This window comes from Urocitellus parryii, chromosome 5, assembly GCF_045843805.1.
Source record: "Urocitellus parryii isolate mUroPar1 chromosome 5, mUroPar1.hap1, whole genome shotgun sequence".
Lineage (NCBI taxonomy): Eukaryota > Metazoa > Chordata > Mammalia > Rodentia > Sciuridae > Urocitellus > Urocitellus parryii.
Genome location: NC_135535.1, coordinates 64,904,091 through 64,918,901, shown reverse-complemented (window position 1 = coordinate 64,918,901; position 14,811 = coordinate 64,904,091). Strand labels below are relative to the sequence as shown.

General features: G+C 39.8%; 1 protein-coding gene and 1 non-coding gene across 2 annotated transcripts in view; both read right to left on the bottom strand.

Moving 5' to 3' along the window:
• Positions 1 to 5,072: 5,072 nt before the first annotated feature.
• On the bottom strand, positions 5,073 to 5,181 carry LOC113189839 (small nucleolar RNA SNORA38). Its single transcript, XR_003301703.1, has one exon. It is a non-coding gene; the product is annotated as a small nucleolar RNA SNORA38 (small nucleolar RNA).
• A 1,006-nt stretch (positions 5,182 to 6,187) lies between these two features.
• The window catches only part of Bin2 (bridging integrator 2), a 31,927-nt gene continuing 23,303 nt past the window's right edge, over positions 6,188 to 14,811 (bottom strand). The window contains exons 10-13 of the mRNA XM_026398803.2: positions 13,854 to 14,610; positions 12,310 to 12,390; positions 9,987 to 10,058; positions 6,188 to 6,370 (exon numbers count right to left, since the gene is read on the bottom strand). Of these exons, the coding sequence (XP_026254588.2) occupies positions 6,341 to 6,370; positions 9,987 to 10,058; positions 12,310 to 12,390; positions 13,854 to 14,610 (940 nt within the window). The 3' untranslated portion in view covers positions 6,188 to 6,340. The remainder of the gene's footprint in view (positions 6,371 to 9,986; positions 10,059 to 12,309; positions 12,391 to 13,853; positions 14,611 to 14,811) is intronic.

Genomic DNA, 14,811 nt, shown 5'->3' with positions numbered 1-14,811 from the left:
TTACTGTGGGGATAGAATAAGTTAATTCATACAAAGCATTAGAGCCTTACCTGGCACATAGTAAGTGCTCAATAAACATTAGCTATTGTTATCCTGGCCACCCACTTAGAGTTGGACTTCTTGTAGTTATTCTGCCTTCCATCCCAGTGATATAGACAACTGTTCTTATTCCTTATTCCTTTAAGTTCTACAGATTTGAGAACCAATATTTATATAGATGATTAGAAAGACTGGTGCCATCAGGTTGTGGGTATTCATCTGGGGAATAAAGACTGAAAGTCTGAGAAAAAGGTATGAAGTGAGAAAAAAAATAGTAAAGCAAGAGTAATTGCTTTCATCCGTAAAGTGTTAGTTGATTTAAAAAAAAAAACAGGAGCAAAAAGAAGAAAAGGGGAAACAAGAAAAAGTTGACGAAATTCACTTCATATTTTTAAAAGGCAAGGCAATATCAGCTAGGAAGAAGTTCATGTGTAGGAAATGGTCAGTTCAACCAAGAACGACAACAATGTGTCATGTAGGCAAGTTGTACATTAGTTAATAAAAAGAAGTTCACCCTAGCTACCTCAGATAAGAAAATATCCAAGAGAAAAGGAAATTCAAACCCTAAGGGCTACATTCCAAAGGAAGACAATTGCTTGCATTTATTCTGGCTAACCAGTTGACCATGAATTGTAGGAACCGTTGGGATCTTTCTTGTATCTGGGTTTGTCTCTCCTACAGCATTCTCTGTTAGCAAGTGGCCCAGCTGACTCCCTACTGATTTTCTGTCACTTTCACAATTTTATTGATGATTGCTAATGATCTCTCATAAGTAGGGTTTTTTTTTTCTCTTTAAAATATAACCTTAAGTGCCGAATGCCAATGTCTTGGCTTGGCACAAGATCACGAGCCACCACACAGCTTTGTAGGTTCAAACAGCAATTCTTTATTCCGGATCTCACACCAGCCTCCACACGCGTTCAGGGGCAATCCCTAATATGCCCGTCCCCAAATCCTACTCCACGAGGCTTTTTCCAAATCCCATTTTAATCTCATGAGAACTCAACGGGAACAAGCAGCAGGAACACCCTAATCCCAGCAGCCATAATCTTCAACCTCAACTTCCCTAAAACTCCTATTGTCACACCCTAAACCCAAGGACGGGGATACTTCCTGCAGGAATACACCCTAATCCTGGATCCACCCTGGTGATTGAGCAGGGTCACCTTTCTCAAACACACAAGCAAGGTCGCAGCAAATTTCCAAGGCAAGTCCATTTAACATGGGGTACACTGGCAAGGATTACGATGCGTCATATCTACTTGGTAATGGCCCTCAGCACTTAAGGGGCTGGGGATGAGACTCAAGCGCGCTCGCCTGGCATGCGTGCGGCCCGGGTTCTATCCTCAGTACCACATATAAACAAAGATGTTGTGTCCGCCGAAAACTAAAAAATAAATATTAAAAAATAATTCTCTCTCTCTCTCTCTCTCTCTCTCTCTCTCTTTAAAAAAATAAAATATTACCTTAAAAGTTTTGCTCATACATGATTTTTTATTGCAGGCACATAATTCATTCTAAAAGTGTAAACATGCAGAAAAATAAGACCCCATATGCACCCAATTTGTTGTATTAAAAAAATTTATAGGGCTGGAGTTATGGCTCATCGATAGAGTGCTCTCCTAGCATGTGTGGGGCACTGGGTTTGATCCTCAGCACCACATAAAAATAAAAGGTATTGTTTTGTGTCCTTCTACACCTAAAAAATAAATGTTAAAAAAATAAATAAAATAAAGGTATGGTATCCAACCGTAATGAAAAAAGATTTTTAAAAAAATTTGTAAGCGGTATTATGCTCTTTGATATATTTTATTAAGCCGGAGAATGTGGCATATTTCTAGGATTCTCTGTATGACCTAGCCTGTCAATATTTTCCTTTAGATTGCTAGAGGGCAGGGACTGGATGGTGAACCTGCAAGTAATTCTATATAAAGATGCTTACAGTGGCTGATGAATGAAGTCTCATGTGGTGGTGAGTTTCCAATGTTCTCTGAGGATTAAATACTAAGCCTGAGAAACTACAGCAGCTATCCTTTTATCAACAGATTTCCAGGGACCTCAGAATGGAGGACAAGAAGACACTCATCTCCACCTAGTTCTTTTTTTTTTTTTTTTTTTTTTGAGAGAGAGAATTTTTTAATAGTTTTTAGTTTTCAGCGGACACGATATCTTTGCTTGTATGTGGTGCTGAGGATTGAACCCAGGCCGCACGCATGCCAGGCGAGTGCACTACCCCTTGAGCCACATCCCCAGCCCACCACCTAGTTTTTATTTCATTTATTTATTTATTTATTTGTTTGTTTATTTATTTATTGTAATGGGGATTGAACCCAGGGGTGCCTAGCCACTGAGCCACATCCCCAGTCCTTTTTAGTATTTTAGAAGTAGGGTGTTGCTGAGTTGTATGGGGCCTCACTAAATTGCTGAGGCTGGCTCTGAACTTTCAATCCTCCTGCCTCAGCCTCCTGAGCCGTTGGGATTACAGGAGTGTGCTGTTGTGCCTGGCTCCACCTAATTTTTATACTCATCTCCACCTAATTTTATTGGCTTTCAGCCCATCTTGTGCTGCTGCCAGGATGGCAGTATTCTAAGCTGCAGCCTTTCCCCTGGACAACGTTTTGTAAATCAAGGGAAATCATTTGGTACCCAACCAAACTGTTTACCTTACACAAGCATACGGGCTATTTCCCTGCCTCCTAAGAGCCTTCATTCAATAGGGTTGTCTTCAAATGAAGTATCAATCTCAGAATTTAGTGGAAATTTCCACTTCATTTGCACCTCTGTTGTAGCAGTTACTGCTTCTTTCCCCACTGGGCGGTAAATCAGTCCCTAGAAGTCTGCTCTGGAACATTCCCCAAAGAAGATCCATTTCCTGGGGAGATGAGGACCAGCAAAGCCCTGGAGACGAAAGACTTGAGTTGGATTTTGCCAGATGAATCTGTGAGGGGCTTGCACAGGGAGAATCCTGTATTCGTAGCTTTCCCTCTACCCTTCCATTTCCCTGAGTGTCACTCCCAGCAGTGAGTCTGAATCCCAAGGGAGGGGCTGTTTTCTAGTAGGCAGTGGGGCTTTTACATTTTTTTTTTTTAAAGAGAGAGTGAGAGAGGGGGGGAGAGAGAGAGAGAGAGAGAGAGAGAGAGAGAGAGAGAGAGAGAGAGAATTTTTTTTTTAATATTTATTTTTTAGTTCTCGGCGGACACAACATCTTTGTTGGTATGTGGTGCTGAGGATCGAACCCGGGCCGCACGCATGCCAGGCGAGCGCGCTACCGCTGAGCCACATCCCCAGCCCCGGCTTTTACATTTTTAAAAACCCTCCTCTCCACAGGGCCATACAACCTCTTCCCATTTACTGCTGTACATGGCAGAAATCCTTTGAATGGTTACTCTTTTTAAAGAATACAATATCAGATTTTAGAAAAATGACTACTCAGGGCTTTGATTCACTTAGGCCCATGGAGATGCGGTTCAAGGTTCTTCCTAAACTCACCATCATGGGTGTGAGTTTGCTTGTCTGGGAGTGGCCACTGCATACATCCACAAGTTCTCAGAAAGGGGCAAGGAAAAGGGGCTGCTCGTTACCCAGATCAGTGAAATCTGAAGGAAAGAGATAGGCACATCTCTGGAGTTAATTGTTGCTCAAAGCGTTTGGAAGCTTTTTCCTGACTAATGAAAAATAACTCAGTTACGGTCATCTACACTTGCTAGAAAGCTATGCAGCATATTATGTAGTATGCAGTCAGTATGTTATGTAATGCTTGATAAAAATAAAGTGGAAAAATTACTCCTAAATAGAAACATGTATTACCACCTCCCTTACAGTCACATCTACTGGAAAATTCTACAAGTATTTCAAACTGCAGTTCTTTTTTTTTATATATATTTATTTAGTTGTAGATGGACATAATACCTTTATTTATTTATTTTTATGTGGTGCTGAGGATAGAACCCAGTGCCTCACTTGTGCTAGGCAAGTGCTCTACCACTAAGCCAGAACCCCAACCCTCAAATTCCAAATCTCTTTAGGGCACACATAAGATTTTTTTTTTTTTTTTTGGTACCAGGGATTGAACCCAGGGGCACTTAACCACTGAGCCATATCCTTTTATGTTTTATTTAGAGACAGGGTCTCCCTGAGTTATTTAAGACCACTAAATTGCTGGGGCTGAATCCATGATCCTCCTGTCTTAACCTCCCAAGCCACTGTACCCAGTAATGGTTTGTTTTTATAGCGTATTCAATGCATAATTGATACATAATAAATTGCACAAAGAATACACAATTTGATAAGCTCCAACACATGTATATATCCATTACCATATCACCAAAATAAAAATTAAGACCATTTCTATCATCCCTAAAAGTTGCCTGTGCTCTTTTATAATCTACCATCCTCATCACCACTTGTCTTGTTCCCAGCATTATGGACTATACCAACTGGTCATGTTGTGCCCTGCACCTCCCCATCCTATAATAGAGCCAGACACAGTTCCCCATTTCCCTAGCCATAGGATGGGCTCATAATACCAGTTGGGCCACACAGATTTTTTTCTTTGGGGAATGTGGATCTGAAGAAGACATGGGGCCAGGAGGTAGCTGGAGCTGAGTCTTCAAGTGGCAATCCTCACATTCCTGCTGCAGGCACCCCTGAGCTGGCTCTTGTCCTTCCTCCAGTCCGACTGTTCTTTGTTCTAAGAGCTGCCTACTCTTCTGCCAACATATCCTTTTATTGCTTAATTTTGTCAGTTTATTGCTTGCAACTGGAGGGCCCGGATAAATATGCTTCCTTCTACAGTCATTGTTTCAGGAAATGACACCACCACATTCTAGTCTCTCAAATTTAACCCAGAATAATTCTTTAAAACCTCAGTGTCTATAACATGTCTAACCCATCATTAAATCCTGACTATTCCTTTCTCTGCTCAATGTTCTCACTGCTTTTTTATTTTTTGCAGTACTGGGGATTGAAACCAGGGATGTCTACCACTAAGCTACACCCCCAATCCTTTTTATTTATTTATTTTTCTTCTTCCTCTATGTGGGATGACTGATGAGCCCTTGAGGAGCAAGCTGGCTGCAGACTTCTCCAAATCCACATTTCTTTTCCTCCAATTCCTATGTGTCCAGTTTATTTTGAGAAGAGTCTCACTAAACGGCCCAGGATGTGGCCTTATATTTGTGATCTTCCTGTCTCAGCCTCTTGAACTGCTGGGATTATAGGTATGAGTTACCATACCCAGCTTCTTACTGCTTCTTTAAAGATCACATTTCCTTCCTCATCAATGTTTCTCTATTACTTAGTACTGGTACTCAGTGCTTGGCACAGAGTAGCTGCTCAATACTTGCTGAATGATTGAACAGCTAGTGACATCATCACCCTTGAAAATAAGAACAAGGATGGAAGGGCATTGACATGTGAACATGTATTTATCAAGGTGGTAGGACTTCAGAGTTACTTATTTTTCACAAATATTTTCATAGAAAGCAAATGGTAGGACTTGAATCCAGTACTTCTGGCTCTAAATTTAATCCTATTTCCACTATATTTTGTATCCTTCCCCTTCCTGTGGAGTTTCATATCTTCTTCCATTGTGCTCAGATTCTTATTTGAACCAAGTACTTAATTGCAAATCCCAGATACAGTTCTAAAATACAATCCCAGTATATGCAGTAATGTATCTGGATTGAAGAGAGGCACTATTAAAAAGAGGTACCGCCAGGAGGCAGAGTGAACTGGGGGTCAGGGATATGACTAAATTTGTCTGAGGCAAATCAACACCTATACCTAAGGGCAAAATCAACACCCATACCTAAGTGGAAAACAGTGTGCACTGTCAAACAAAGAATCCATATATAGTCAAAATCACACTTTATTTAGCAATCTGAAAACCTGTCTTTGGTTTTAAGTCCTGCAAAATGACACAAATTTGTCCACTATCCTCTGAGTATGTGTGGTTATTTATCTCTGTGGACAAGTATGTGTCTATAGATACTTTTGCTGTTTATAGTCACAATAGCCCCATTGAAACACATAAAATCTTATTCTTTTAAGAATAAAACCAGAGTCTGATATTCACCTCTCCCAAGCCTGCCTTCCTCCCATTCCCCACCCCCTCCCTTCCTCCCACCCTCCTCTAAGGCTGCTCCTCAGCATCCATTAATGCCAGGTCTTGGAGATGACCAGCATCCACACTGCCTGAGCACCTAGAAGTGAATGTGGCGTTATACCCCTTGACCTATCCCCTTTGGTTAAGGAGTTCCTCTGGGGAGACATGTATAGAGGAGGTCTTGGCAGTTTCTCTTCAGAGTTGTGCAGTTTGACTTACAGATATCTGGAAAAAAAATATGTTTGCATTAGATGCTGATCTGCCCTCCCTTCAACCTCTTGATTTCTTTATCTTGAATTGTATTTTCTTCCACACTTTTTATTGGTGCATTTTACTTGTGCATAATGGTGGGATTTGTCGTTACATATTCATACATGCACACAATACAGAAATATAATTTGTCTAATATCCCTCCCCAGCACTTCCCCCTCCCTCCCCTCTTCCCCCACCCCAGTCCGCTTTCCTCTATTCTACTGATTTTCCTTTACTTTTCATGGGATCAGTCTTCCTCCTCCTCCTCCTCCTCCACCACCACCACCACCACCACCACCATCACCTCTCTTCCTTTTTCCTTTATAGTTTCCACATATGATAGAAAACATATAACCCTTGACCTTCTGAGTTTGGCTTATTTCATTTAACATAATGATCTCAAGTTCCATTCATTTTCCTGCAAATGACATAATTTCATTTTTATTTTTCGTTGACTAGAACTTCATTGTGTATATATATACCACATTTTCTTTATCCAATCATCCACTGATGGACATCTAGGTTGGTTGAATAGTTTGATTATTGTGAATTGTGGTGCTATAAATATGGATTTGCATTATCATTATAGTACGAGGACATTGATTCTTTAGAATAAATATTGAGGAGTGGCATAACTGGGTCATATCGTGGTTCCATGACTAATCTTTTAAGGAACCTCCATAATGATTTCCATAGTGGTTGTACTAATTTACAATCCCATTAACAGTGTAAAAGATTCCCTTTTCTCCACATCCTCTCCAGCATTTATTAGTGTTTGTACTTTTTTTTTTTTTTTTTTTTTTTTTTTTTTTTTTTTAGAGAGAGTGAGAGAGGAGAGAGAGAGAATTTTTTTTTTTAATATTTATTTTTTAGTTCTCGGCGGACACAACATCTTTGTTGGTATGTGGTGCTGAGGATCGAACCCGGGCCGCACGCATGGCAGACGAGCTCGCTACCGCTTGAGCCACATCCCCAGCACCAGTGTTTGTACTTTTTTAAAATATTTTTTTTTAGTTGTAGTTGGATACAATATCTTTAATTAATTTACTTATTTTTACGTGGTGCTGAGGATTGAACCCAGGGCCTCACCCGAGCTAGGCAAGCGCTCTCCCGCTAAGCCACAACCTCAGCCCCAGTTTTGTACTTTTGATGACTGCTATTCTGACTGCTGTGAGATGAAATCTCAGTGTAGTGGTGATGGGGGGGTTTACCAGGGATTGAACTCAGGGGTACTTGGCCACTAAGCCACATCCCCAGCCCTATTTTGTATTTTATTTAGAGACAGGGTCTCACTGAGTTTCTTAGCACCTTACTTTTGCTGAGGCTGACTTTGAACTCGAGACCCTCCTGCCTCAGCCTCCCAAACAGTTACATTTTAATTTACATTTCCCTAATAGCCAATGATATTGAACATTTTTTCATATATTGTTGCCGTGTGTGTGTGTGTGTGTGTGTGTGTGTGTGTTTATTTATTTTTTGGTCCTGAGGTTTAAACTCAAGGGCACTTGACCAGTGAGCCACATCCCCAGCCCTATTTTGTATATATATTTTTTAGAGACAGGGTCTTGCTGAGTAGCTTAGCACCTTGTTTTTTCTGAGAGTGGTTTTGAACTCACAATCCTCCTGTCTCAGGCTCCTGAGCCCCTGGGATTACAGGCTTGCACCACGTGCCATTTGTATATTTTCTTTTGATAACTGTCTGTTTAATTCATTTGTCCATTTATTAATTGGGTTTTTCCCCTGGTGTTGTTTATTTTTTAAAGTTTTTTATATATTCTAAATATTAATCCTCTATCAGTAAAGTAGCTAGCAAAGATTTTCTCCCATTCTGTAGGTCCTCTCTTCAAATTTTTTGTTTTGTTTTTGTTTGGTGGTGCTTGGGATTGAACCCAGGGCCTTGTACATGCAAGGCTGGCAGTCTACCAACTGAGCTGAATCTCTAGCCCCCTCTCTTCATGCTCTTAATTATTTCCCTTGCTATACAGAAGGGAAATAATTTGATGCCATCCCATTTATTAACTCTTGGCATTATTTCCTGAGCTTTAGGGGTCCTACTGAGAAAGTCGTTGCTGGTGTCTATATGCTGGAGTGTTAATCCTACATTTTCTTCTAAGAGTTGCATAGTTTCTAGTCTAACTCAGAGGTCTTTGGTCCATTTTGATTTTTGTACAGAGTCAGAGATAAAGGTCTAGTCTCATCCTTCTACATCTTTCTAACCAGTTTTCCCAGCACCAATTGTTAAAAAGGCTATCTTTTCTCTAATATAGATTTTTAGCACTTTTTTCAAGGATCAGATGACTATAAATGTTTGTCTTTGTATGTTTTATTTTGTACCATTTGTCTATGTGTCTGTTTTTATGCCAGTAGCATGCAGTTTATGTTACTATAGCTCTGTAACATAAATTAAAGTTAGATATTGTGATGTCTCCAAAACTGTCTTTTGTGGCTTAGGATTGCTTTGGCTTTGGCTATTCTGGGTCTTTTATTCTTCCAAGTAAATTTTAGAATTGTTTTTTCTAGTTCTGTGAAGAATGTCAGTGATATTTTGATGGGGATTACACTTCATATTTCTTTGGTAGTATGGCCATTTTAACTATATTAATTCTGCCTATCCATGAACATGGGAGGTCTTTCCATCTTCTAAGTCTTTTTAAATTACTTTCTTCAATGTTCTATAGTTTTCATTGTAGATGTCTTTTACATCTTTGGTTAGATTTTTTTTTTGTTGTTGTTGTTGTTAGATTTATTCTTGGGCATTTTTTGAGGCTATTGTGAATGGAATTTCTTGAATTATATTTAATCTAATGCTACTGGCCTCTACTGAGAAAGATGATATGAAACTGGTAGTTAGGGTTACTGTTAGGACTTCTTGCAGATATTGGTCATTGTACCACTTGCCTTTTTATGAGGATTCACAGGAAAAAATTTTTTCTTAGTAGTAGCAACTGTTGTCTCCAAAGGAACAGGCAACATGAATTAGGTGAACTGATCAGGTGTTTCTTTTTCTGTCAGATGTTAGAAAACCTGGGACCAATTTTGTGGCCCATCCTTAATAATATTAATTTAGAGAATGCATTTTCTGTACTTGCTTAGTTCATGACTCCATTTTATATCACTATTCTGTGTCTCATACTTCGGAATTATTTTGCCACATTATGATTGTGTGATTATAAATATATTACAATATATATGATGTTTTTGTATTACTAAACTCCTTTTTGAAATAAGTATAGATATAATTAAGTAAATACTTAGGAGATAGGATTGGGTTAAGGCCAAGTTTTGGGCAGTGGTTCACACCTGCTTGACCCTGCCCTAAGAATATTACTGCTCGATTCCCCTTATGCTTGTAGCCCATGGTGAGAATTGCAGCTTGTAGCCAAATCCTGTCCATCCAGTGTCCAATCTCACCATCCACACTGATCTCCTTACCTCTTATTTCTTTTTTAATACTTAAAAAAAATTTAGTTGTAGATGGACACAATACTTTTATTTTATTTATTTATGTGGTGCTGAGAATCAAACCCAGTGCCCCACACATGCAAGACAAGCACTCTACACTGAGCCACAGCCACAGCCCCCTTCTTACCTCTTCTTGAGGCTCAGGTGCTGTGATATTTTCTCCTGGAAGTGCAGAGACATGGAGTTGAGGGCCTTGGGCCTACAAAAAGAAGAGTTCTGCCAGTAAGAGGTGGCTCAACTTCCCCAGCCTCTCAGCTTAGCAGGGTTTTCTGTGCCTCACATTTTTTAAGGGTCTATACAACACAAAGGGCAAACACACCCTGTTGTTTCAAAGAGCCCAAAGCATCAGGGACGACTTTCCTCCATGCTCTTTTAAAGATAAAGAAACCAAGAATGAAAGGGTGAAATAACTTGCTGGGACAGGAAAGAAGGTCTTTGGATTCCAGAGTTGCTTCCATGATCAGACACCATGTGATCTGTATCTCTCTCTCTCTCTCTCTCTCTCTCTCTCTCACACACACACACACACACACACACACATACACGTATATACATACACATACCTGTGGGAGTGTGAGGTCTTAAAACCACTACCTGCCACTTTTAGACTAACCCTCCTTAAAAATGCACTGTAGCTCTCTCACTTGCAAGTTATCCTAAACCATTATAAGCAGTTAGGAGAGGACAGTGGTATAATGGTTTCTTTGGGAAAAGTTCTAGGTTCTGAGATGGGAACCCAAGGTATAGAAAGCCCTATCTAAGAATTGCTATGCCTGGGAAGATCCCAGCACACTAAGGTTTAAAACAAAGTTATTTTTAAAAAATTGACATTTAATTCACACTACAAAATTCATCCTTTTAAAATAGAATCAATTATTAACAATGTGACAGCTACTTGAAATTCTGTGATTTAAGAAAAATTTCCTTCTTCTCTCTCCTTCTTTTCCAGGCCATGAATTAGCTCAAAAGCAATATCAGCTTCCAAAAAGTTATCAAAGCCACCTTTCTCAAATATTTCAGATGCTGAACAATCCCCACCCCATTACATATGTATAAGAGTTGCTTAACCACTGGGATACATCCCCACCCCTTTTTTTCCTTATGTTTTATTTTGAGACAGTATCTCACTTAAGTCCTTAGGGCCTCACTAAATTGCTGAGGTTGGTCTAGAACTTATGAGTGATCCTCCTGCCTCAGCCTCCCCAGTTGCTGGGATTACAGGTGTGCCCCATAATACCCAGCTCATTTTGATTTATGCATTTTACATGTGATATGTCCATAATTTAAAAAATGGAATGTACTACCTTGAAAAATAGTTCTCATTCCTTGATGTTAGGCACTAAGGATATATGATCTCTGATCAGGGGCATGGTAGAGAGGATTATGGTGAAGTGTCTGATTAGATGGAACCAATATTCATTCATTCAGTCTACAATTGTTTTTTGACCCTTTCAGTATACCGGGCCCTCTTCTAGGAGGTGGGTTATGACAGTGAACAAAACAAAATTCTTTGCTTTCCTAGAGCTTATATTGTAGTGGAAGAAGACAGATGAGAAAATAAATAAATAAATAAATAAAATTATAACCTAGTGATGATAAGCAATATGAAAAAAATTAAGTGGGAAATTGGGGGCTAACTTGTAATTTTAAGCGGTCTGGTCAGAGAAGGTGACATCTGGGCAGTGAAAAATGCCAGGGCATGAGCCATGTGGATGTCTGGAAAAAGAGTATGAAATTTGTAGTATGAAATAAGAGTATGAAATCATTTCATTTATGATTAGGATGCATCTGCAAGGAAAGGGAGCATATATTGTAGGACATAGCTTCAGAGGCTTGTTGACACTGATAGACTCTAAGATGCTCTAGTCCCTTAATACTTCAGGAACAGGATGTCTTCTCAGCTGGAAACAATCCTACCACAAAGGCTGGAAGTAAGGAAACACCATAGATCTCAAACACAAGGACATAACCTCAGGGGAAAGAAGCTTGTGTGCTGTACTTCTCAGGGAAGAGTGTGTACCTCAAGATGGTCAAACAGCTTCTTGGTGCTCATCATCTCCCTTTCAATAAGATTACTCCAAGGATGTAAACTTTCTTTATTATTTATCAGAGTCAAACAGAAGGTCATTCTATTACTGTCTTCATACTAAAATCATGTAATAATTACAAAATCAAATTGAAATCAATTTTTTATTTTCCATACCATTAAGTTGCTCTTTTCATTGCAACAAACAAAACAAAACAAAAACCTGCTACGGGTGTAGTTTAACACCCTGTGTTGACCCTATACTTTTTCACCATCCACATCCTGCATCTCACAATTAGCATTGTTGCCTCCAACTAGAAACCAGCCAAGGGAAAGTTTTGTATCTTGTTCTGCTAAGGCCTTCAGTGCTTTATGTGAATCAAGACTGAAGGTATAATAATGTCAATGACTTAGATTTTAGTACCTCAAGAGAGCTGGCTGAGATAAGTTCATTGTCTTCTTCTTTGTCTTCCATCTTCTCCACCTCTCCAGGCCCTGAAAAAACCTGTGGATCAAAGGGAACAATGTAGGAGAAAGTCCCATACCTTCCCGTCCTGAATGCCACCCTGGTACCCTTTGTCCATGTTGCTCTTCTCAGGTAGCAGATGTGATCTGAGGGGTACTACAAATTTCATATTCTTCTTCCAGACATCCACATGGCTCATGCCCTGGCATTTTTCACTGCCCAGATGTCACCTTCTCTGACCAGACTGCTTAAAATTGCAAATTTAGCCCCCAATTTCCTGTGTCATCTCCCACTTAATTTTTTTCATATTGCTTATCATCACTAGGTCATAATTTTATTTATTTATTTATTTATTTATTTATTTTCTCATCTGTCTTCCTCCACTACAATATAAGCTCTAGGAAAGCAGAGAATTTTGTTTTGTTCACTGTCATATCCCATCTCCTAGAAGAGGGCCTGGCATACTGAAAGGGTCAAAAAACAATTGTAGACTGAATGAATGAATATTGGTTCCATCTAATCAGACACTTCACCATAATCCTCTCTACCATGCCCCTGATCAGAAATCATATATCCTTAGTGCCTAACATCAAGGAATGAGAACTGTTTTTCAAGGTAGTCCATTCCATTTTTAAATTTCCACTTTTTATTTTTTATGGTGCTGGAGATTGAACTCAGAGCTGTGTGTTAGGCATGCACATTATCACTGAGCTATACTCCCAGACCACACTTTGGTTTTTGTCACACCCTTGTGCCTCCTTCTTTCTTCCATATTTCTGCTTTTTTTCTATCCCACTTTTTATTCAGAGCTAATTGTTGAAAATGTCTCTTATATTGGTTTAAAATGTACCCTTAAAAAAAAAAATCATCTTTTTACACAGGGCCTACTTCTGCCCTCTGGTGTCTCAAAGAACAAGTCAAATCTTTCTTCTATATGATGGCTCTTCCATATAATTTGAATAGAGTATGACTTGATTTCCAGATCCTTCACAAAACACTTAGTCTCTAGTGGGTCAGCATCTCTCAATTTGTTCTCATCTTTATTCTCACCTTTCAAAAAGCTATCCCCTTTGTTTTATCTTCCTGTGTTCCTGCTTCTACGTCCTTCTCATCAAAGAAGGTACACACTGGGAATTTGCTGCCATTTTCCTCAGGTTCTACTTGCCATAGTCATAGGTATGAAACACTGTAGTTCCCCCCCCCCCCAATTAAAAAAAGTAAGGCTCTGGGAGCCAGTTATAGGTTCTTTATATGGGAACTTCTATAACTTGGAGCAAAAAAGACAGAAAGGAGTAAAAATCTGCTCATAATATTAGTGAAAGCCTTTATAGAAGTCAATTACCCTAAGATTAGATTATTAAATTAATTGCTATGAAGATATGAAACAATCTGTAGAACAACAAAAAAGTGTCAAAGAGTATTCTTGAGACTGTAATAAACGACATCTTATCATCTACATGGAGGTTATAAAAGGGAGTAAGACCCAACCAGACCACTGTTACCTGGGAGGTGTGCAAGGTGGGGGAAGTACAAAGTTCTTCTGGGTTCAGATTGTGAGAGTTTTCCTTTTCTCTGGCTTCAGGAGTTCTTAATGGCTTCTCTGGTGGTTCTGGATCAGGAGAGGCTGCTAAGGAGGCCCTAGGACTTGGAGTCCCAGTCCCCAAGAGGGCCCTGGGGCTAGAAGGTGAACCCCCTCCAAAGGCTGGAGGACTAGAGGGTATGTTCCCTGAGGCGGGCCTGGGGCTTGGAGAGGCTCTGGGTGGGGGAGGCCTACAAGGAGGTGCTGAGATCCTATGGATAGAAGCTCTTTTCTTTGGTTGTTCAGATTCTTCACTTAAGGTGCGGGTTCGTAGGACTACTTCTGGAAGAGAGGATGGTTGCTTTGAAGGGTTCAGGGATTTCTCTGATGCTGGAGCTGGGACGCTAGGGAGAACTTCCTCCTGGCACTTGTCACTGTCAATGGTGGGTGTGGGCTGGCCCTGGATTGGGCCATTACAGGCTGGTAGAGGCTCTTCCTTCTCAGGGGAGCTTGGTTCAGACTCTCCCTCCTCTATTTCCTTGTCTTTTAAGGATTCTTCTTTGATCTTATAATCATCTTCTCCTTGGGCTGCATCAGGTGTCAACTCTTCTTCAGTTGCTGAGATAGATTCAGTCTCACTTGTCAAGGAATGTGAAGAGGGGCTGGTGGGTGAGGTAAGAGGGCTGGAGACTGTAGATGTTCGAACTGGGGGAGAGATGACTAAAGAGCGCCTGCCACTGCTAAAAAAGGAAGGGCATTTGGATTCAGAAGAGGCGGACTGGAAGTAAATGCTGCCAAATAATTATGCTTACTATAATAATAAAATAGAATAAAGCAATTTATACTCATGTTAGAAATTCTGTACAATTGAAAATTATGCTAATGTCATAAAGTGAAATAAAAAGGGGCTACAAATTTTTACCTACATTAGCTCAATTATA